Source organism: Anser brachyrhynchus (genome assembly GCF_964034855.1).
Source record: "Anser brachyrhynchus genome assembly, chromosome: 13".
Taxonomy (NCBI): domain Eukaryota; kingdom Metazoa; phylum Chordata; class Aves; order Anseriformes; family Anatidae; genus Anser; species Anser brachyrhynchus.
In genome coordinates this window covers 11047928-11072172 of record NC_137708.1, presented here as the reverse complement: position 1 = coordinate 11072172, position 24245 = coordinate 11047928, and the positions used below count along the sequence as shown (strand labels likewise).

Here is a 24245-nt window from a genome sequence, read left to right as displayed (position 1 = left end):
ACATGGGCTTACTGTGGTCAGAAGATATCCTCAGCGCCAGGAACTGGAATTCCACTTTCACCTTCATTTGGGGGCAAAACGCTCCCTTCTCTATTCCACCCTTATCAGCAACAAAAATTAACAGCACTTTGCAAAAAGTGTCCTCTCTGAAAGCAATATTCTCGCCATTTGTGCAGGCTGGGGATGTTCTCAGGCTGGCCTTCATGACCTGCCATGTTAGGTTTCCCTTACAAGCACATTTAAGTACTTTGTGCTCCAGAGCTCGAAGACATCCAGTGGAACACCCCGCTTGGTCTGGCCCAGGAGGGCGACCCCAGTGTCTCCTCCTCACCCCTGCTCTCCCTGCCTTGGAGGCTACAGGGATGTGAGCGCTGTGTGCATAAGGTCATTTCTCCCGCTATCCCTCCACACTTCATTGCACGTGGTTCTTGCTCCAGCCCCCCCATCTGCTCTGGCTGGCTGTAAGCACTGGCTCTGTCACCCCAAACACACCCTGGCACCCCCAGCGAGAGCCAGTGCTTGGCGGAGCCAGCTGAGACACCCACCCAAGTGGAAATACAGATGCTGTCTGCACTTGCTGCGTGCCCGGCTGACTGCGGGCCAGCCAGCAGGGGCCTGTCAGGGCCTGGAAGCAAAGCGGTGACAGAATTGCCGTGCAGCTGTCCCCAGAAGGGTTTGGGGTCCAGCAGCCAACCTGGGTCACACCATCAGAGCAGCAGCATCCTACTGCACGAATGCCAGCCATGGCTGCTAGCTGCTTGTATGAGAGCATATCTATAAAAAGATCAGTGTGATAGCTCTTCAGCTGCTCTCTCCAAAAACTGGGGACCTCGCCCTTGAAAAGACACCCAAGAGTGAAAAAAAAAAAATCACAAAAAACCCTGCCTGCTCTATGTGAAGAAGAGTGCTTTTGCCCAGCCCGTACACTAGCTGCAAAAACATGCACACTCTTGACCAACCCATCTCACTCAGTTAAATCCCAGAGCTTTTCGACCAGAGCTTAAAAAGTAACTAGGGGAGAAGAAAGCAGGGTGACTGTACCCCTTTGGAAAGATTTGTTCCTTCTGCGGGAAAAGCCTGGTGCTTCCCTCTCTCCCCAGATCTGGAGGAATTGCCCACACAGTTTTGATTTGGTATTTCCCACCTCTCTCCCTCATTTCAAATCCTTAGGTTTGCCGTACTTTCTGCACTGGAAACAAAGCCTTAAAATAAATTAGAGGAGAAAAGGAAAAGAAAGCTCACTGATCCCCCAATTAGCATGGAGCACTTAAGCAGTCAGATCTTTGCATTTTAATTGTAATCACTCCAAACACAAAAAGCTGAAGTGACAAACCCCAGAGCTAATTCCCGCTGATTAAGTCACTCCCCAGTTCCCATTACAACATTTGTGTAGTTTCTGGTTTAATTCCTTGGCCTCTGGACACAGACAGCTGATAAAGGCAGTTCTTCAGCTTTGCTGTCCTCCCTCCAGCTCAGCGTGCCTCACTGAGTCCTGCTCCCGAGCTGTGCCTGCATACCCGGGCTCTTCCCCTGGTCTGACCCCGGTCCTGGCACCTCGTGGTGCTGGGACAGCACTCAAAGCTGGCAGCATGGGGCGAGGAGCAGAGGAAAGCAAGGCAGGAGCCAATACAGTTCACAACATCGCTGAGTAACACAGGTTACCTGTGTAACACCACCTTCGTTAAGGTGAAGTTAACTTAGGTGCGTTGCCCTGTCCCATCAAGCAATGAGCATCTCCAGGTGCTGAGGTGCCACAGCCAACCTGAGCTGGTGCTCTGGTGTCTGACCACCTTCCCCGTGGAAATTTTTTCCTTTTATCTAATGGAATTTCCTCTGTTGCAATTCTGCCTCTCATCCTATTACTATGAAAATTAATTAGGACCAAATTAAGTCAGAGAGAGAGTACGCAGACCCAAGATGGGCACTCAGTCCTCTGTGAAAAGCAGGGTACACGGCACAGCCTGAGCCTTGAGCACTGTGGGTTCACTCCAAGCGTCAGAGTCAGGCTTCCTGGAGGTCTAGCTCCAGATCAAGATGTGTGTAGCTACGTACACTAACTGATACAACCCTCAGGAAGCAGCCTCTCCGCAAGCTACCCCTGTACAGAATGGTCTTCTCTCTCCAGTACTGTGCAGAGGCACAGCGTTGGGCCTCCTGAGGTGGTTGAAACCACCACCAGAAACAACCACCACACACCCCTTTACCACAACAGCTCTCCGCTTGGAGCTAAGGTGCTCTCCTTCCAGCCGTAGATACCCGAGGTAAAAACAGGATGCAAACCAAAAATTATGGCATCTGTCACCACTTTAATTAACGTCACCAAAGCAACATTATGCAGAAGCATGTGTAGCAGGGGATTAATTAATTGCACCAGAACGGTGCAGAAGGGGATGTGTGAAGAGAAAACCAAAAATAGAGCCGCGTGCTCTTTGCCTTAGTATCCCTCCATTAGGTCCTAAAGATGCCAGAGGATGTCATCTCCGACATCTGAAGGTGCCAGGGGATGTATTAGAGCAGCATCAAGGTGTGGATCTACAGCTATGAGACCAGTAACGCTCCGTGAAGGAGCGAGGAGAAAGCCTGAACAGACATTGAAGAGAAAAAGAACTGGGAAAACTCTGCAAGATCAGAACAGAGGCTTGAAACATATTTATTAAAGAAGACAATAGAGAAGCAGATAGGAGGCGGGAATCTAATGAGATATTATATAGGGATCTCCTTGTGAAGAGGAGTTTGAAGGGTACAATGACTCTTACCCCCAAGCTTCATGACAGGACATTGTTCCAGGGTAACCACAGCCCCTCTCACGGTTGCTGGCTTTTGAAGGACCCAGAGGACTGAAGGTCCGCCTGCACTCAGCTGGTCCCCATTATTCCTGTTGCTTCAGCACAGGAGCCAACACGAAATGTCAAGTTGGTCTTTTGAGCTCAGTAGCGATGAGGTGCTGCGACTGTTGTACAGAAGGGTTTTCTTTGCTTATTGTTGCTTTGTAAATTAGTTCTTTTAATCGAAGGCAGGAGTGTTCTTTACCTAAGAGCAATTCTTGGAAGCAGAAATGTAAGTAGATGTGAGGGCTCAGATCTCCTCAAGCACACATCCCTCTCAGGTCCTGCAGCCGGGTGGAGAGGGCCAGTGCAGCAGGGCTCACGCAGAAGCAAATTCCTCTCTCTGGTCATCACAAGAACAAGGGATGCACGGTGTCACCTCGGCTCTGCCAGTTCCTACTCTGCAGGTGCTCAACCTCACTCAACATTACGCTTTGCATGGTTAAATATGCATCCCAAACATATCCCCTTTCTGTAGAAGGGGTGGCTTGGGCCCTTCTTTTAGTACATTGTGTTCAAGAATATCAAAGCCCAAAACTGTGGATGATGCTGAAGTTTCATTTCTTCCTCTAAGTAGGGCTGTGCTCACACAAACACATTATTTTTTTGTCAGTCAAAGTAAAGAAGTGATTCTCACAGAAGGGTGGGAAAAGAGCGTATGGCTTTACACTGATTCAGTCATTTCATACAGAAGGCTTAATTCTTTTTTTAGCCCCATAGGAAGGAAAAGGAAGGAAAAAAAAAAAGAAAAAAAGAAGTCAGTGGCCCCAGTCTGTCTGTCTTTTCCTCCTTCCTTCCTTCCTTCCTTCCTTCCTTCCTTCCTTCCTTCCTTCCTTCCTTCCTTCCTTCCTTCATTCCTTTCTTCCTTCCTTCCTTCCTTCCTTCCTTCCTTCCTTCCTTCCTTCCTTCCTTCCTCCTGCAGTATTTGTCCTCTTCTGGTAACTATGAATCTCTTCTTTATTTCATTCATACTCTTAGGAGCTTTTCTCTCATTTTTATTTCTCCTCTGTGTTTTGCTGCTCTATAATGCATCCTGTCTTCTCCATTTGCCTTCTGGCAGAAACACTTAGCCAGCTGAGGTTTCCCCATCCTCAGGTTTTCCCCTCCTCCTTGAAAGCTTGCAGAAGTGCTGAGTCTGCAAGCTCAGTCCCCCCAGGATGGTGCGTGGAGCAGGTAGGGTTGCAGTCCTGGGACTGTGGAGGGAATCTCAGGTTAATTTGTGAAATTAACTTCAGGCTCAGCAGCTGCTGCTGCTGCTAGTACTTCAAGGGAGAAGGAAAATGCTGATGGTAACAGCTGCCTGTGTGATTTATGAGCAGTACAGAAACATCTAGCAAGCTCCAGAGAGCTGCATATGGAAGGGGATTTTCTTGTGAATGACCTTCTTTGAAAAAAAGTTACTTGGCATGTTTGAGGGGAAATTACAAAAGACTCCTTCAGCAGTGAGCAGTTTCATCTTTCTTTTGCCTGCGTGTGCATCGACCCCCTCCCTGCTGTAAGCAATCATGAGAAGGTGGTGATCTGAAGGGAAAGAAGCCTCTTCTGTAAAAACACTGTTCACTCAACTCCAAAGTCTGTGAAGATGCTTTTCACTACCCCAACATTTCTGCATGACTTTGTCTAGGAAGATGGCATGGTGGCAAGTGGGTCAGTACGTGTGCAAAGACATAGGAAAGGAAGAAGATTGGTGAAACATCCTCTTCCCTTTTATCCTTCTTGACGCCATTCTGTGGATAACTTTTTCATACCATTAGGGTGACCCAGAGTGCCCAACAGCTTCCACCAATGCAGTACTCATATTATTATAATAGGTTTCTGTAGGAGTTTCCCCCTGACTCACACAGCAGACACCGTATCCTGCCTCCAAGGAAGTGCAGTGCTTCCCCCCACTCCAGCTGGACAGCTCTACTAGTGAATAAAGTGGGCTGATGTGGTAACAACCCTATCTCCTCTTCCCGCACCATCACTGGAGGGGGAGTAGGCTCTTCTCTGGAGCAGAATCCTTGTAAACTCCCTAGGGAGACCACAAACCCTCTCTGATTCTGCAGTGCACCAGTGGATACAGTACAGGGAATCTGGAGACCCGAATCTACTTTCTATTTTTCTTGTCTCTACCATTCTTGGGTGCTCCTTCTTGCTCTGCTTACATATTTCCCGGGGCATCCACGTGCTCCCGTAGTGTGAATCATCATCACTGTTCCATAACTTGAAGCCAAGTAGAAACTTCATCAAAAAAAAAGTAAAAATGAGTACTCAAACACTTTGCCACTCTTGCTTCCACTGGATAACTTACAGACATTTCCTTGTCCAGCGAAGCTCATTAGAAGCATTGTTCAGAGAGTCCCAGATGCGAAAGTTAAATTCTGTGGTGTGTGCGCGTGTACACATATATGTATGTTGTAGTGGAAGGGACCTCAGGAGATAATTAGAATAGAATAGAATAGAATAGAGTAGAATAGAATAGAATAGGATAGGATAGGATAGGATAGGATAGGATAGGATAGGATAGGATAGGATAGGATAGGATAGGATAGGATAGGATAGGATAGGATAGGATAGGATAGGATAGAATAGTTCAGTTGGAAGGGACCTTCCAAGATCATCTAGTCTAACTGCCTGACTACTTCAGGGCTAACCAAAAGATAAAGCCTATTAATGAGGGCATTGTCCAAATGCCTCTTGAATGTTGACAGGCATTGGTTTGTACCCACAGGAATAGGTACAAAAATACTGTTGGACACATATTCAGTAGTTATTAGTTACTTGCCTTTTCAGTTCCCCAAAATCTTGTTTTTGACCTAATGTTTTTTAACCTATAGTTTAAAAGCTATTACATGATTAATAAACATTTAATGGCAGATTCCTTTAATTTTTCTTCTGATAACAGGCTCCAGCAGTCACATCAGTGAGAGCTTGTCTCCATGACAGAAACTTATTTTTTGTTTTTTAATTGCAAACACAGCCCTGGATGTATTCCCATGAATCGAAGAACATGTTGCCATGTTTTTTTTTTCTTTTTTATTTTTTTTTCTTTTTTTGAAGGACTTAGAACTAGGCTCATGATTAATTCACCAAATCAAATTAAACCAGTTGGCAACTCTGATTTAAAGTTGGCTCATTTTCACTCATCTGACTTCAAAATGGCAGAATGGATTTTGCTCAAACTTTAGAGGAAAAAAGAAAAAAGAGCTTGCCTTTGGGAAAAGGAACGGAGACCAGAAATAGAAATATGGAATTGTAATAGTATTTGTGCGTCCTCTTTGGTCATCCGAAGTTAAGCAGAAGAACTGGCTCGCCAGAGGCTCTGCCTGCAGGTGCACGGCAGGGGTGGGATGTCGTCAGGTGATGATGTCCAGGTGCAGAACCGAGACACCGCAGCAATTCCTGCTCCAGCAGGAGTGCAACCAGCACTGCTCTGCAGTGCTGACTTTGTGTCCCCTTCCTAAAAAGAGGCTCCAGTTGTACATGCAGCGTCTGTCTCTAAATTCAGAATTTTAACAAACTGGGCAGCAGCTCCTGTTGTGATCTTCACAGCTCCCTGAGGAGGGTGCTTCTCTGCATAGCAACTGAAAGAGGGATCCAGTTGAAAATGCACTCATCATTCACCAATAAACCCACAGAGTGAGAGAATATACAGTGTGAGGATGTGGGTGGGTGAGGATGGAGCTACCCTGTGGCACTGGGTACATGGTAGATGGGCCATCTCCAGGCAGTTCTGCTGAGGGCTCTGCATCACGCCACGAGGGGTTTGATTCCCACCCAGAAGCTGGCTTTTTCTGCATGGAGAGAGTTCTTTCCTGAGGGTCTGTACAGCAGAGATTTTGGACCAGGAGCATGAAAAGCACAGCTTCATGTCTGCTATATCTGCTGATACTGCTTCTTATTTCAGTGAACTATATTTTCTAATTGGTCATGCACGTTTACTTGACAAGATCTAAGAGAGTGGTGTGATGGATAAATCTGAACTTGTGTTGTCACCCAAGTGCAAATACAAGGGAAAGGTATAGGTAGATCTTTTTTCCATATAATGAATACAGGCTGAAGTTAGGCCCTTTCTTGATACAGTGCAATAAGCTTTAGGGAAGCTCATCTAAATACTGATTTAGGACCTGTAAGTACACAACATGAATGAGAGTGATATTTTACATACAGCTCATCAGAGTCAAATTTTCATTCCTAAAACTGAGGTGATCATACAAAACCAGTGTCAAGAACAGCTTATATAAACCACATTTTTTAACCAAGAGCTCCTCTGGAGGTTTATTTTTATTTTATTATTTTATTTTATTTTATTTTCATTTTATTTCATTTTTTTTCTTTTTTCTTTGGCCTAGAAGCCAAAGGTCCCAGACCTACCTGTCTGGGAGGTAACAGGTTCTCAGCTTCATGAAGGAGGAGCCTTCAGCCCCTCAGCAGGCACATCCTGGCATGCTGAGTTTCTTTTGCCTTGTGTTTGCAGAAGCCTGCCCAAGCAGACCCTGCAGCCATGGAAAAGGCCTGTCTCCCTACATAGCTCTTTTGGTGTACGAAATGGAGTGACAGAGCTGGTTGTGGAAGGGTCTGTGAGCTATCTCCAGGCTGTTTGTAACTGAACAGCTCTGTTTGGGGGGAAAAATCCATGTGAGGGATTCAAGGTTGAATCCTCTGGCTGATAGTGCATTTCCCACGGGCTGGTGAGAGCACATGGAACAGTTAATATTTAAACTGTTGACACAGTGCCCGATTTAGACAGCTGCTTCAGCGTCACCCTCATTTGGAGAAGTGTATTGTCTAGGGGAAAGCCGCATGATCTGAACAGCCAGCACAAAATGCCTAGGCTCCCTCAAACCACGTGGCTGGGCTGCAGCTGAGGCGTCTCAGCTCCTTCTCTCCAGGCAGAGAGACTTCCAAGGGTTTTTCAGCACAAAGTCTATTAGATTAGATTTCACAAGGCAACTGGCTGGACAACATTTTTGGGTTTTTCTCATTTTTTCCTCCAAAAATCTACAGCTTATCAAAAACTGTAAGAAAAGTGAAATCATGGTGTTATACATGGTATTATCAGAACTGATCTTGAGGATTTCTTCTTTCCAACAGAAAGAGAATTTCCAGAATAAGCCAGTCTGAACATGATATTAATGTTTTTAAAAACCTTGGGTATTACTATTGCACAACTTAAATGCCCAAACCATTGACAAATCAGAGGAACTTGGCTGTTTTAATCACATAATGGCTTTAGAAAATGTGGAGCTCTACCATTATTTGCATGTTTCACAGGTTTATTAGCACCATTAATGCTAACAATATCGCTGGTGTTAGCAACAGAAGTCCTTTCACTACCCATAACAGAGGTAGACAGGTATTTAATTTAATGGCGTATTTGTTGCTGCAAACCTATCTTATCTGGGCTTCCAGGAAGGCTGGGTATATACTGGTGCTGCTTACTAAGGATATGGATTAACAAAGTAAAATTGCTGGAATTCTAATTTGGACAAAATATTCCTTATAACAGGATAGAGGATAGTTATCTTGGGCAGTTCTGACCCCTGAAGACTGCCTATGGATGTGAAGGGGTTATTAGTATCTTCTCCTGAACTACAACTGGAAGTAATCATTAAAGCCTTTTCCCTGTTGCAGTATGAGATCTTGCCATGGAAACCCAAGGTACAATAGATTAAACAGAAGAGAACAGGAAGGCAAGGTGAGATTAACAGGGCTAAAATCTCACTTCAAATTAAATGAGACAGGAAGATGAAGTAGCTTTTCCAGTAGCTAAACATATACACAGTTATCTCTTTAATAAAATGAAGGCAGGAGGAAAAAGAACATCACAGAAGCTCTCAGGAGTGGCAGATTAGCAGGAACTGTAACACCATCACAGCTCAAAAGGATTTCTATTGTGCTGCTTCCCTCTGCCTTATTCTCCCATTACTTAAGCATAAACACTGCAGACTCTATCCACTTGTTATTCCAGTTTCAAATATATTGGGTAGTTAGCTTTTACTTTTCCTACTTGGTAGGCAAATTCTCTTTAGTTTGAGCCACTCATCTCTGATTTTGGTGAACAAACCATGAAGGGCTGAGCCCCTCAAGTGTTTGGACACCCAAGACTGAGGATTGGATGTCTAGCTCATGTGTCTGGCTTCAAAAAGCTTTAGCTTTAAGCAAATATGGGGACAGTGGGAAGGAAATCCAAGAAGAGAGGGGGGCAGAGGGGCACAAGGAAACACGTGGGCACTGGTAGAGCCAGAGTCAGGGCTGCCCCACCACCATGGCTGTGCTGGGAAAGGGCAGCCTCCCAGCTCAGCAGGGCTTCACAAGAACTGTCCTCAAGGCATGTGAGAGCTCTAGAAGTTGAATTGTCACATGTGAAGAAAATAAGGTAATGCTTTTATGTTATCTGTGGACTTTGGACTCAGTGAAAAAAAAGATTCAATGGCAAAAAAGAAACCTTCCTCCCCGTTACCTGCCAAAAATCATTGAGTCAGTTTGCTGAATAGCAGTAGTGAGCTTCGACTGAGGCTGTCCTCTCACAAAGTTGGTAATTCATTGTCAGCTCATTCTTACAGAGTCTGGAACTAATCTGATTTAACTAATTGTGCCTGGGGGTGTTTAAGGAAAGGTTGAATGGTTTAGTGGGTAATATTGGTGGTAGGGGGACAGGTGGACTAGATGATCTTGGAGCTCTTTTCCAGCCTTAATGATTCTATGATTCTATGATTGGGATTGGAGAGGGGAAAAAGGACTGGATTTCACATGTTCAGTGTTGAATCCAGCTTCTAACATGACTTTTTCTTTCTGACTTCTCATCCTCTGAATTCTCATCACTCTGATCCCACTGGCAGTAGGTCTTGGCTGAGAAGAAATACAGGCACCTGAATGCCCAGCTGGAGAATGTAAATTTTTCATTTTTCCTCCCTTCTTGACAGTGGAAAAGCACCGTCTCTCTGCTTCAGGGGATCAAGGATGTTTCTACCAGGAGGAAGGACATTTGCAGCACCAGCAGAACCACCAGCATCCCTGCAGTATTCATTTCCCTGTGTTTTTACTCCTCAGCTGTATGCCTGCAGTGCAAAGCCACAGAGGTGCAGAGCAGACCGACCTGTGAGGAACGCCGCCTGGATGGAGCATGGACACCTGGTGCAGCTGTGGCAAGGGAATGTGGGGTGGCAACATCATTGTGCACCACAAGGAAGCAGGCATTCAAAGCCAGCTACCTTCTTTCACCCATGGTCACAGCTGACCATGCATCCCCCCTCCGCAGTGGCAAGGTCCAGAAATACTTGAGTACTTCCTTTGCTTGTGGAAATCGGGCTTAAGAGCCTTTGAAATTGTAATCTATGATTTTTGCTCCTCAAAATCATGGTAAGTTACTCACCTCATGGTGGAAAAATAAGACTGAGGTTTTATTTTAATTTTCCCCTCTGCTCTAGGCAATATCATAGAGCTTGTGTGCATCCCAGCTCTTGGTGCAACCCGGCAGGACACCTGGGTATGCAGAAAACTTTAAGTCTTAGCAATATACACACACCTTTGGACACACATATTAAATGACATCATAACAGTTATGTTGCACAGTTCAGGACAAGTTTGAGAGCTCTGGATGGTAAGGTTGTTTGCTTTTCAGAGATCAGTACTGCAGATTTGGCCTAAAGACAGTGCCTTGAAAATGGACATTTCTTACATTCAAATCAGCAGAAAAAAAGTTGAGTGTTTCTCCTTTAAAGATTGTATTTTATATATGTTACTTTTGTTCTGGGTAGGAAAAAAGAAAGCAAACCCAAAGGCCCAAGAAAGATTCCTAACCAATTGATAATTAACAGCTTTCAAGTACATTTTATGTCCACATACATCATTTGTTAAAAAATGAAATATCTTTAGTGTTTTAACACTTTTTGTCAAAAAGAAAAAAAAAAGAAAGAAAGAAGAAATTAATGTACACGTTACATTAGTTTGGCACTGGTATGGACCATTTTTAAAAACATTTGTTGTTAATATTTATAATGGTTTGTACAAAATTGTAAACTATTTTCAAGTTTGTTTTTACTTTTGTTCATCATTGCCTTTCAAAAACTGTCATTGCAGGAACAGGAATAACCCAAACTAAACCCCAAAATAAAAGCAAGGCAATTCTCCTTGCCCCTGCCTATCCTTCTCCCTGCCCTCCTGCCCACTTTCTCTGCAAGAAGATGGAAGGAGACAGTTTTTGAAAGCACCCGGCAGTAATTGGTGAGCACGCCCATCCTGGGAGCCCTCCCATGGCACGGTGTGGGCTCCAGCTCCCTTCCGACTGACACAGGACAGCCCTGAGAGCAGAGTGCCACCCACCAATCACACCTTCCCACCTCTAGAGTAGACAAAGATGGCTCTTTAGGTCATTTTATTTTATTTCTTTGTTGTTTTTCCCTTTTTTTTCTTTTTCCCCCTTTTTTTTTTACAAAAATTTCTACATCTAAATCACTTTGCTAGAAACATTATTTTCTTTCCTTTTTTACATTACTTAAAGCAGAATCTGCTTTTGTGAAAAAAGACAAGGATCAAGGTCTTATTTCATGCAGAAAATGCAAATTAAAGATCATAAAAATGGGTGTTCTGTTTTTTTTTTCATTGTTGCTTTTTTTTTTTTTTTTTTTTTTGTAACGCTGTACAGGATGCAACGCAGCCACTCAGAGTATGTCAAGATGGTTCACAGCAGTCCCTTTAATAATATATCGACATTGCCATTGATCTCCCTTTCTGTTGTCATTGTTGTTCAGTTAGGTTTTGTTTGAAATTCTGGCCACATAGGATGTCCCCAGTTAGAGAAGACATTGCCGCTTCTTCATCTTTGAAGGGAAGATGGATGAGTGGAGTTTGAGAGGATGATACATTGGCATTAATGGTCTACATTTTCCTGGGAAGGATGCCCCAGACTTAGAGGTCTAATCTTGTTTGCTTTCATACCTCTTGGCATAACATTCCTTTGGGTGAGCACATTGCAAGTGGGCATTTGTCCTTCAGAAACAAGTTTCACTTCTGGAAGGGGATGTGATTTCACACAAGGACACAATATTATGACATGCCAGGCAATGGAAAGAAAAAATACTGTAGACCAGACAATGGTCATGCCACCAAGGTCACATATACTTGCCAAACGGTGATACTTTTCTGGTAATTCTCGAGGCTCTCCTTTATTTACATTTTTTTTCCATTTTCTTCTCCAGCATCTAGATATTCATCTTCCCAGGTGTTCAAAACTCTTCTCTGTGGCATCTGCTGAACCTTTCTAGGGGGTTGCTCACTAAAGATCATCTCTTTTGGTCTGTCAAGCACATAGGCCCCAGCCCTGTGAATATGTTGGATCCATGCATGGTTTTAAGCAGATGAGCAGTCATCAGAACTGCTCCTCTGCTCAGAAGTGAGCATAGGACTGGGCTTTGCTGGACTGGGGCACGGTGTGGGTTGAGTCCTACCCTGTTCCTCTGCTTTGCCCATTTCTTTTTTGCTTCAGTGCAATTGAAATGGGAGAGGGAAAAGACTGGGGCAACCTCACCCCCCATTCCCAAACACTTTCTTCAACATCACCTAGTCTTGACCTGAAATTCTTTCAGCCCAGTCTCCCCCTTTAAGAGGCCCTGGGACATGTCTCCCCTCTCTCTGCTTCCAAATTTGTGGGGCACGAGGCTGGTCAGATCTTTAATGACCTGGAAGCTGCATTAGCAAAGGACAAATTTCTGTTTAAAGCATCCATAATGGGTCCCCAGGTGTCCCTGAGGCAGGTGGTACAATGATCCCCAGAACTTTGGGTCCTGTAGGCCACCACCTTTGGAGAAACAAAGTTAACCATCACCGCCTACACCAGCACAATCTCTTTCACAAGGTGTGCCTCCTCTTTGGACTCCTGCCTGACATGTCATGATATTGTGTGACAGTCACCGTTGCAGCGAGGAGTCACCGCTGAGCCCCTCCAGTCTCGCTGGGAACGGCCATTTTGCCTCAGCAAGGCTTGGTGCTGAAGCGCTACAGGCCTCACAGCCCTTGGCACAGCCAGGGGGTGGTGGTGTGAAAGGAGAAATCAACCAAATCCACCATCCCCTGTCAGCAAACATAAAAACAACAATTTAAGGACTGAGTGGGGTCAAGTGAGTCCCTCCCAGTGTGGGGCAGGGCATGTGTCGGGGCAGGGCATGTGTCAGGGCAGTTCCTTCCTCTGCAGAGACAAGTGGAGGTTAGCCATGGAGAGAAATGCCTCTGCAATCCTGAGCCAGTGCCTTCCTCACGCTGAAAAGCAGGACGTTTACCATCTCAATCCCCACAAGCTATCTGCATGACACCAAAGGCAACCACATTTTCCTTCCTTGCTGGCCTGGCATCTCCCAGACCGTTTGTCCCCAAGTCCTCCCCTCTGGGCTCAGCAGTACCTGGGCTTTCTATGCAGCTGGGCAGCATGAGCCATATGACAGCCTGCCCAGAGAAGCAGGTTAAGACTGAGTTAAAAGACACATTCAGAGGGTTGAGAAAGTCAGGGAAAAGATCTCCACACTCTTGCCTGGATACTCTATTCACAGGATGACCATTGAGGTCCCCAAATAAAACCTGGACCCAGCATCTGAATATGGCAATCAGCCTTTACAGAAGGCAAAACAATACCACCTTCTGTTTAAGACACATTGGAGGAGAAATCATCACCCTCTTCATAAAACAATACTACTTTCCACTCTGCTATCTCATCCTTTCTAGGGGAAAAGTCTGCTGGTATGAATGCCAGGCTCAGCATGTGCAAATGATAAAATGTGCACCCCTGCATCATAAATGGGGCTACCATCTCTCATCTCTCCATTTTGTCAGACATATTCAATAATAATAAGTTCATTCTACCTCTGGCATTGACAAGTTTTGGGTATTTTAGATGGGAGTGGGCAGCCCACAGCCCAGAGCTGAGAACAGATGTGGAATGGCAGGTTCAGTGTCTCTAGATGGGATGATGACAGCATAATCTTCTTGGCTGGAACAATTTTTTTTTTTTTTCCCCCAGGGCTTTCTAGTCTAGAGCACAATGGGGTGCAGAAACTCATGCTCACACATCTCCTTCCTATTTTGTCCTTGCGTACCCACCAGTCCTGCCTGGGCTGCTCAAGGCTGAGTCAGGGTTGTGCGGCCTGCCGCGTACTGATGCACTCTAGCTGGAGTGGCAGCTACAGTGGAGAGAAGCCTTACTGCTGAAGAATGGCCGTTCCTAAGAGGACTGAGACTCCCTCTGGTTTGAATTCCGTGCAAAGATTTTTCTTTTATCCTCGCTGCAATAATACAAACAATACAACATTTATTGGCTGCAGAAACCACACTTCTGCCCCATGGAGGCAAGACTGTTCTCTGCTTTTCCAAAGCACTAAGCTTAAGATAAAACAGATAAGCAGTTTGACATTTTTTTTCTTTTTTTTTCAGCTTTGACACTCCTCCCAGTCCAGGCAAAGATGGACTATAATACAGAGGTTTACCAATAGGTCTCAGACCCACCACCGTTATTATCCATTGCGTTTCCCTATCACTCATTTCTGCTAACTTGAAACTGCACGGAAACCAGGTGTACCTCAGTCCAAATTCAATCAATGCCCTACACAAATGCCCACTCATTTGTACTTCTGACCTTCTGTACTTCTTCTGCTGAAAAATTTGTCTCTGCAAGGCCAATGGCCACTAAAACAGATAGCTAAGCTTAATGCAAGGTCCCTGCTTTGTATTATCTCTTCCAAACCCATCCTTCACCATCTTTTCCCAAACAGCTGGGAACCCACAGGCAAAGGTCTATTGAATTGCAAAGGGTCTTAAGATAAATCTTTCAACTTCAAGGGCTTCCTTGGTAACTCTTCTGAGCAGCTGGGCATTTCCCAGCTCTTGTCACCCTACACTAAGTCACAAGGCAGAAAGCAGCAGCAGCAACATTTTCTCCAAGACTGTTCAGGCTCATACTGCCTTCACTCCACCTGCATTACTTCATTATGCAAGTGATACCTGATATCATCCTCACCCCTTCGCTACTACATCCCAGGATACAGTAAGGCATAGTGCAGTTTGGCTCTCCAGGAAGAGACCATATGTGCAAGAGATTAGGGTCTAATACACAGCCTCCTCCCATTGGCCTCAGGGATGGTGGGATCAAACACTGAAAAGTTACTTACATACCATCACTTCCACCTCTCCTGCCCACCTCTTCTTTACTACACTCGGAGGTGGATCAGGGCACCAGCCGTAAGGTCACCATCCCGGCAGGCTGCACCTCTGTGCAGGCACAGGCACAGGTTTGCCCTCCAACCCCTGTGGGAAAAGTCTGGGGAAATGCGTTATCATACCAGCCTGGAGGACAGTGCTTCTTTATTACACTTGTCACCTTTCAGCTGTTCTTTACTTCTGAATGTACAGAACCATTTTTATTTGGTTTACATCAAGACATTAGAAATAAAACATATATTTTCTTTAAAATAAAAAAGACACCCCAAAACAAAAAAAGCAAAAAACAAAAAACAAACAAAATAAAAACCAAGCCCCAACGCTATATACATCTTCTCCTTCCCAGTCTCTGCTCCTCTCCCTCCCTCCCTCCCTTCCTCCCTCACTCCCACCCTTCCTCCCTCCCTCCCAGCATCTGCGTTAGGTCCTGCTTCCAACACATAGATTTCACATCTCTTGCCTGACCCATGCCCCGACCCAATATCCATGCCTATTGTAAAGACATCCCACCCTGCTTGGTAAGCCCAGTCTCATTTCCAACAAAGCATTTGGTAACCTGCATGGCATTTCTTGCCCGGTTCTCCCTTATCTCTGACACCAGGGCAGAGCTCGGCCGCTGTCCCAGCTTGGGATGGTGGTAGCTCTCCTGCATATCCCAGCCCAGCTCCTGCAACATTGTCCAGATGCAAATGATTGTCCCTGCCTAAAGGGACTGAGCTCTTTCTGACAGCAGAGCACCATGAGTCTCCGGCTCCTTTCCCAGTTCCTGCCCTCACCATCGCCCAGAGTCTGCGGTCCGTGCCCACCAGGGACTGCTGCCATGGCTGGGTTTCCTTGAGTGCTGCCTGCAGCTGCACCCAGCCTGTCTGGCTCACTGCACGTCCCCGGTTTCCAGGCCTCTAATCCTTTCAAACCTTTTGTATTGCACATGTATTTTCACTACCTCTCTCGTATTCAGCTCTGCTTCTGCGGTTACAGCTCTCTCCCACCAACCACCTCTTCCTCATCCCATCCATTCCTTCAGGATTTCAGCAAACACCTTTCCTAAAGCCACTGTCCTTTGGTCTGCAGCTCCAGAGGTTTCGCTTCTGCCTGATACAGCTCAGAGATTTAAAACCCCTTCCCCCTCCCCACAAAAAGGCAAACAAAACCAACTCCCTCCCCCACCCCTTATCTCCTCGTACCAGGGCCTCTGGAGCAGATCTGGTCAAACAGACTGGCCCAATCGGTTCCCCGCATGGCTCTGTTTCTGGGAAGTGGATGTGCTGTCCATTGGACAGAGGAAGTGCCAAGCCTTGGCAGGTTCCCTACTTATTTGCAAGACATAAGCTGCTGGCATGGTGTCAGATGTGCATGCAAGAAAGCTGGATGCCAGTTAAGACCTATAGTCCTGTTTGTTTCATGCACTGTGAACTTATCCTATATACACTACGGGCTGGTTTATGCTTGAAGACATGAATATAAAGGTATACGTTTTCCTTTTACCTTAGTAACCAAAGCTTTACTTTCACCCATGGAATAGCAGGGGTTTGCTACCAGGGCTCTTATTTTCCTCTTCTGCTCTTTCTCTCTTTCTCTCTTCAGTTCTTAATTCTCAAGGTGAAGGGGGGATAGGAGAGGGACAGGTAGGATTACAGTCCCAAGGTCCTAGTTCCTAAAGGTCCCTGAGTGACAGCACTATACAGTATCAGAAAATGAAGCGATAGAGTTATGTTGGCCGTGTATATCCTGAGAGAGATTTCATTTCTGTTTCTCCCCTTCCTTCTCCTCCTCCACATGCCTGCCTTAGGCTGCTATGCATGGGAAAGGTGCAAAACGTTCTCCAGACCAGCTCCCCCAGGCAGCCTGGTGCTTCCATCACGCTCATGTTAGTCTTTGCCCAAACACCAAGACCCTGCAAGCAGCAGCCCCGTCCCAAGCTGCAAACAAACCGAGCTCCACTCAGAATTGCCTCTTGCACCACTCCAGCAAAAGCCAGAAGCAGCTCCTCTACAGAACAGCGCTCACACTCTTTCCTCCCCACTGCTCTCCCTTCATGAAGCAAAGGTGGACAGCAGCGGGCACACAAGTGCAGAGTGGAAATCTCCTCCAACTTTCCAATAACAAGAGCTTTGTACCCACTGCATTAGAGGCTCCTGCCTTTCCTTTCCTCATGCTTGTGATGGCTTGAAACCTCTCAGCCTTATTTGATCAAATCTCTTTTTTTTTTTTATCCACTGTCTCCTTTCTGGATCGCTGGACCTTAAAGCAACACACGGGTTTGTTGCCTATCTTAGGGGTGGACACATAGCTATGGAGGGGGAAAATGGAGGTGCCACCTAGGTCCCGGAGGAGGGCATGTCTAAAGGCCTTCAGCATTCTTCCCTCATCCAGGACCACATTTTCTATTACTCATCTGACTTACAGGACTCAGTTGTTCTCCAAGCATCCTGCTCTGTCACCAGAAATTATAAGGCAGTTCCTGAACTGTGAAAAGTCCTGACCGCACACTCTTTGGCAAAGATTATTGTGTAGGACCAAATAGTCCAGATGTCTGGATATACTAAGACTGACTCTATGAAATAAAACTGGCCTGGCAATGACAGGTCAGAAACATTCAAAGAGAGAAACTAGGATGACTCCTGATAAGAAAGAGAACCCAGCCAACAGAGAACCGAGGCAATAGCAAAGGAGCCTGGCTTCGAATCCCAGCAGGTGAAGAAATCAGCTGAGCAGTGCTTTTTCCCTGGAAAGCCTTTGGATTGTCACTATGAAATTCTGGGCTCAATCTCTGATTGAAGCCTCAAAGAGTAAACACAGACACCCCTGTGCCTGGTCTCCAGCTGCTGGAGGCCTTGGGCTATACCTGCATGGCTGGATGGGTCTGTAAGTGGCTGGCAGGAGCCCCCTCCCTGTAGGGCTCTGCGCCCAAGCAGCAAAGAGCATAGCTGGGCTTTGCTTCACATCTGTGTGCCACTGCTGGCCTTTGGGACCAGCTGAGAGAGCTCTCAGGTGCCTAACTCCTGCCACAGATTTGTCAGGTTTCTACTACAGCTGTCATATTACTGGAGTTCCTGAGTCATCTCCCTCAGCTTCATCATTTCTTACCATGTGGCCATTTGTTCTCCCTCCAGTCTTAACAGGCTTCTTACAACTGCCTCTTTTTTTTTTTTTTTCTTCCTTCTGTCATTCTGACCACCCTTTACACTGCAATCACATATATAAAGGATAAGTGTTTAGATATTTTATTTAATGACCAATCAGCTGGTTAGATTCCCCTTAAAAATGAAACCTGCTGCTAGACAGCCTCCATCTGGCATGCGTATATCCACCTACGTTATACTGTTGATGTCATAAAATACAACTTTATGACTTCCATTAAAAGTTTTAAAAGCCATTTCCAAATTAATCCCCACTTGAAAGTGTAACTTTCTTCTCTGGCCAACCTTTAAATTCCTACATATCAGGCAGACAAAACTACCTGATTCGGCACTAGTTCTATGATCCAACTCTGTTCAATTTTCACTCTTATTCTTATACAGACCCATGTCAACAATAAACTGCAACCACATTGGGAAAACCCAATTTCAACAGTATCACTCAAATGTGGAAACCAGCAAGAGACTGTTCTGCAGGGCAGCTAGGAATCTAAGCCTGATTTAAGAGTTGTGCTAAAACCTTGGTGAGTCCAGGGAGGCCTGGACTAAATGTGTGTATGCATGAACATGACAGAAGGAGACAGAGATTGGGGATGACTGAGGAGAATGGATGCTCTACACTAATGTTTAGGATTCTACCAGTAGAAAATGCATAAAACACATTACTGATATAAAAATAACAATACTTATTACTCTGATGAGCCCTGATCCTACTTCATCCAAGTCAAGACAAAACTTTCCATGACTTCAGTGTTACTAGGTCAGGTCTATAGTGATTCACATTTTCATAGCACTGTACAGACATAAATTAGTAAATGAGAAACTGTGCATGAGATGCATCTGTCATCTCAAAAACAGGAGTTTCCCTGGTCTCAGAGGATCACTCTGCTCTCCCAAACAATGGGATCTAAGAAAAAAGGAAGAGAATGCTTGCAGGAAAATAAAGGGATGTTTGGATTCAAGGCCATGTGTTTGTGTCTGTGTGTCTGGCATGTAAAAACCTCTATCAGGTAAGAAAAAGGTTCTCATCATTACTCCAGGAATGGCAGAATGACCCTAAGGTTAAAGTTTTGCACTTGTGAATTTATTATATTCATGGCTTTTGTTAACATTATAAGGGAGATTATCAATCATCAGTGATTGCCAAAGTGGCCAATAATTCAGTGATTTTCTGAAAGTCACTGGCTCCTTTGGAAAAAGGTTGACCTTGCCATCCAAGGCCAAGTTACCCTTCAGTACCTTAATAACGTGCGTGTGGATGTAAGCTGCTACAGACTTAGGGGCTTCCACAAGCACTGACAAGCTCAGCATTTTCATTTCAACCTTCAGCCTGCCCAGTTTTTGAAGACAATTGTCTTCCAGAGGGATGATGCTCCACAGAACTCTACTGCATCCTCAGTTGCATCTTCTGCAGGAAGGAACACAGGGTCCTCTTCTCTACACTCCGCATGTTTTAACAGACACAAAGCAAGGCCAGATAGAAGCAGTACACATCAGAGGGTGCCAGCCCACTATTTGCTTCTGAAGTTCTTAGGAAAGGGAAGTGTTATCATTTCTGGATTTTTTTCATCCTGAAGCACAACGAGTTAAACAATGTACACCCCTTCCTGCACCTTGCTGTAGGCTATGGTTACTTGGTGGACTGGAGTGTGAAGTCCCTTGTCTGGCAAAAAGAGCAGGTAGAGGGTGGAAATGGCTGAGTTTTCAGAGTCCTGTAACTGCTTTTCTCCCAAAACTCAGTAAGAAAGATGCAGGGTGGAAATGATTAGGAAAAAGCCCTCATTTCAGGACTAAATCAGTTTAGATCAGATGCCAGCAGTGGACAATGGCTCCATCCCATTGCTGATCCACAAAGCCCTCTCTCTCCTCAGCAAGTATATTTGCACAATCTACTGTCCCCAGCCCTATTTCTCTAGTACAAGCTGGGATTCCAACCTCCAACCTCACAAAGTTGCAATGAGCAAACAAAACCCTGCTATTCCCCCCAAAACACTGCCGGTTAAATGTCATCTGAGTTCTCTTTCTACAAAAGACATTACAAAACCCCCCTCCCCAGCTCCCCACCCCAGAAAACATGCTTGCACACACACATCCATATCTACATCCACACGCGCGCACACACACACAGATGCGCCACACACACCCCCACACTCATTCACACAGGAAAAACATCTTGCAGACTCCTGAAGGTGGAAAAAGGCAACTTGCAAATGTGCCTTTGCTTTTGATAAGCTCCCTCCTCCCACCCCCCTATGCCCCCACATTGCCCCTTCCCTCCCAGATAATTGCCCTGTCCTCCCCCCTTCCCAGCTCTTCCAAAATAAATATTCTTTTTATTTGTTGGTTTAAAAGATTCTTTTAGGCTTGTAAGCAAGAGAGAGGGAGAGAGAAAAAGAAAAGAGAAATCTCGTAGCATGAGAATGAAACACCACTATCTCATGAATCCAGGAAGGAATAAACATGAAGGGGTTAAGAACAGCGACAGAAGAAAGATTAAAAAAATATAATACTGAGAAGAGAAAGATGAAATTCAGTAGTGAAATGGAAGTGAGGATAGCGCATTAGTGAGCACAGCCGAAGATAACCTATCCCCCCCACCAGTTTTTGACTCAATTTCTCTAAATCTCCCTCCCCCCCATTTAAAACTTTTCTTTTTTGTTGTTGTTGTTTTTTCTTTTTTTTCTTTTTGTCTTTTTTTCTTTTTTTTTCCTTTTTTTTCTTTTCCTTTTTTTCTTTTTTTTTTCTTTTTTCTTTTTTACAATGATTTAAGTCCTTCAGCAGGAAACCAAAATCAAGACAAACACATCCCTCCCTGAAACCAAATCCCCTCCCATATACCCTTCTCTCCCTTATCCCCCCCAACACTCCGTGGTTCTACATGTGCTGAAAAGAGAAGAGTAAGCTTAGAATAAATCTAATGAATCAAAGGAATAAATGATAATGATAGTAAAGAGTAAAACCCAAACCCAAAAGACCACAACACTCCTGTGTTGTCATTGTCTGAGTGTCTGTCCCTATCTCTCTTGGAGGCTGCAGGCATCAATTTACATAGTACAACCAGTAAACAAGGTTGAAGAATCCAAAGGTGATTGGAAAAATGATTCGTGACCACTTGTCAATGGTGCTGACATCTGTCAGGTCTGGGATTTTGAGCTTCAGCTTAGATGACCGCCGGCGGAGACGGCAATTGGCACGGTTGCGGGCTGCGGCATGGTGGGTCAGCGGGACGTGGCGGTCCAGGGTTGGGTGGTGACCAAATCCATCCCGAGAGGCCAGCTGCTTGCGGAACTGGATTCCTGAGCCTTCAAAGGACATGACAGAGTTTCGAGAGTCGCCGACACTGCTCATCATGTCCGTGGCCAGCAGCTCGTTGTTCATCTCCAGAGTGCTGAGGAGGATGTTACCGTAAGGGTCAACCTAGAACAGGGAAGACAGAGAGAAAGGTAGCAAGGTTGTCCCGTGCAGTGTGCACATGGCTATGCCACCAGGGATGATTTTGAACAGTTTTCTGGGTACCAGCACTGCTGGTTGGATTAACAGTGGGCTCTGAACCTGGACTTCTGCATTTGCAAAGGTTTTCCATCGATGCTGGTTGCCCACAGGCTGGAGCCTATGCTTGCAGCAAACTTGTGAGTGGGGGCAATGTGATTTTGCCAGCAGATTAGGACCAAAAGCCATAGGGGTAATTTGGGCTAGACCTGTCCTTGTAAGAGGATGGTCCTGATGAGATTGGCTTGAGGATGATGACCAAATGATCAAGGAGAAAAAAGTCCCAGTAATCACTGGGAAGATGTCTTTCTAGGCATCTGTCTGCAGACTTCAGTGGATCTGTGTTAACAAGACAAGGGAACTGAAGTTTTTCTCTCATGATGAGGAGAAAGGCTGCACCACAGCTCACCCCGGACTGAATGAGCAGTGGAGAGACTGAATTCTCCTGCCACAATGAAAGAAGGGGACAAACCTGCTCTCTCACCCTCTTCTCTTCATAACGGTGGCGCTCATTGTTAGCCTTGCTGATCCGTTCACTCTGTTTCTTCTGCTGCCGGGGGCCTCGCCCAAAGAATATGTAGTTGACAAAAGCGTACTCCAGGAGTGCCAGGAACACGAAGACAAAGCAACCCATGAGATAAACATCGATAGCCTTGACATAAGGAATCTTGGGGAGAGTCTCTCGCAGGTGGGTGTTGATGGTGGTCATTGTAAGTACCGTGGTGACCCCTGTAAGGAGAGGGTAGGTGTTCTGTTACCAAGGTGGGGTGGTTTCCTTAAATGCCCATCTCAGTTTCCCCATCCCTCCTCCCAGCTGGCCTGAACCTCAGAAAGGCTGGAAGCAGCACAATTGGGAATTGCCACTATTCTAAGCCCAGCTGCCAAATGCAGAAAGTAAAAATAAAAAACACAACACCAATAGTGGGAGAAAATGTTGAAGCTGAGTATCATCAGAACAATGTGGATCAACATTCTCTGGACCTCAGCTTTCCAAGTGCTCCCTGATTGTCCTTTCACTCTCTGTGATAGGAAATACACAGTTTTTCTCTTAGTCTCTCACTCTTCTCCCTGTTTTCTACTTCATGAACTCATTAGGCTTCCCTGGACACTACTGAATGCCTCAGTATCCTTGACAAGAATTTTTAATCTGCTTTGTCTTTCCAGTGCCATGAATATGACAAAGAGAGAAAGGATTCCTACTACATGGCTCTCCTTTTACCTGCCTCATGGGCTTCTGTCCACATCCTTGGCCCTATAAATTCACACCTTCCTTTCACCAGCTTTACCTCTCACTACTTCAGTTATCTGTACAAACTCCTCTCATGTTTTCCTTTTTAGGCCTAGTTACATTTCCTGCATCTTAAACAAACATAGTCTTCAGTCCACAGAAGACTAAACAGAAGGGATATATGACAACAGTCTTTCAATATCCAGAAGCTTTGTGCAAAAAAAAAAAAAGGGAGGGGGGTGGAATAGAATGTTCTCTGTGTCTACCAAAACTAGACAAATTGCATTGGAGACCTAGGATAGAGGCAAAGAAGAGATTTTTGACTGTATGATGAGGCAAATCTGGAGGTAAAGTGCCCAGAGGTGATTGCAGATTCTCCTTCTTTGGAGCTTTTTTAGGACAAGTTAGATAGAGAGCTGTCAGGAATGGCTTAGCGAGAGCTGTTCCAGTTCTGATCTATGATGTTTTTCTTCTGTCTTCTCCTTTGAATCCAGATGTCAGGAGAAATTCAACAGCTGTGCATCTCGTGTCCACCCTTCTGCTTATACTCTCACTGTGCCAGCAATGTCTGGCATGATCTCTTTTTCTTCTCTCACTGAGAATACTCTTGTCATTGCAACTTACCTTTTTAATTTACCACGTTCTTCCTGTCCCCTTCCTGCTCCAGACTTTCCAAACAAGTACAGCCAAATCATCTCTTTATGTGTCTTTGTACAAACCACACTTCCTCTGAGTCTTGACAAACTCTCTCTTCTAGAGCTAATTTAAACCCTTAAATTTCTCTGTAAGACCCAGCCTCTATCTGTGTTTCATTGCTTCTCTGAGTCCTAACCCCCCCCCCCAGCTGAAATTCTTCTCCCTCCTTGGCTCTCTTATTTCCTCTGAACTTTCTATCGTGTTGCACAGCCCCATTCTCATATGCCAGCCAACCCCCTTTTCTCCTGTTCCTTCTTCAAAATCCTCATCTGCAATCCACCCCCACTTCCCTTCTGTTGCTTAAAAGATCTCTTTTTTTCTTCCTCTCGTAGGAAAACATCTCTATTTAGGGGAACATATGCTTAAGAAAAACTTGGACTTTACTGTCCCACATTTGACTTGGTTAAGAAGGTCTTCAGCTACAAGAAAGTGTCTGTATGGGGCCTAAAATATCACAAAAATGTGTAATGCTACTTTCTTTATTTTCTTAAACGTTTAGCCATTCACTCACTATACTTACTGCTTTTTGGCCATCCACTCTCAGCAAGCACCATCTAACTAAACTGCTCCCAGCACACCAGTTGGCCAAGAGGTGCCCAGACTTCGCTACTTCAGAAAACACGTACAAACTAGAGTGAGGGAACTGGTGGGTTCATAGCATGTCACAATCTCACGTATCTGAGA

General features: G+C 45.2%; 1 protein-coding gene across 2 annotated transcripts in view; it reads right to left on the bottom strand.

The window, feature by feature from the left end:
* Positions 1–24245, bottom strand: part of LOC308177417 (gamma-aminobutyric acid receptor subunit beta-4) — an 86703-nt gene that overhangs the window by 1328 nt on the left and 61130 nt on the right. Inside the window, exons 8-10 of one of the 2 annotated variants that reach the window (XM_080554692.1) lie at positions 22110–22366; positions 9271–21565; positions 1663–6934 (exon numbers count right to left, since the gene is read on the bottom strand). In XM_080554692.1, coding sequence (XP_080410818.1) covers positions 21188–21565; positions 22110–22366 — 635 coding nt within the window. In that variant the 3' untranslated portion in view covers positions 1663–6934; positions 9271–21187. Of the gene's footprint in view, positions 1–1662; positions 21566–22109; positions 22367–24245 lie in introns of both variants that reach the window. The other variant, XM_080554693.1, reaches the window with a different exon arrangement.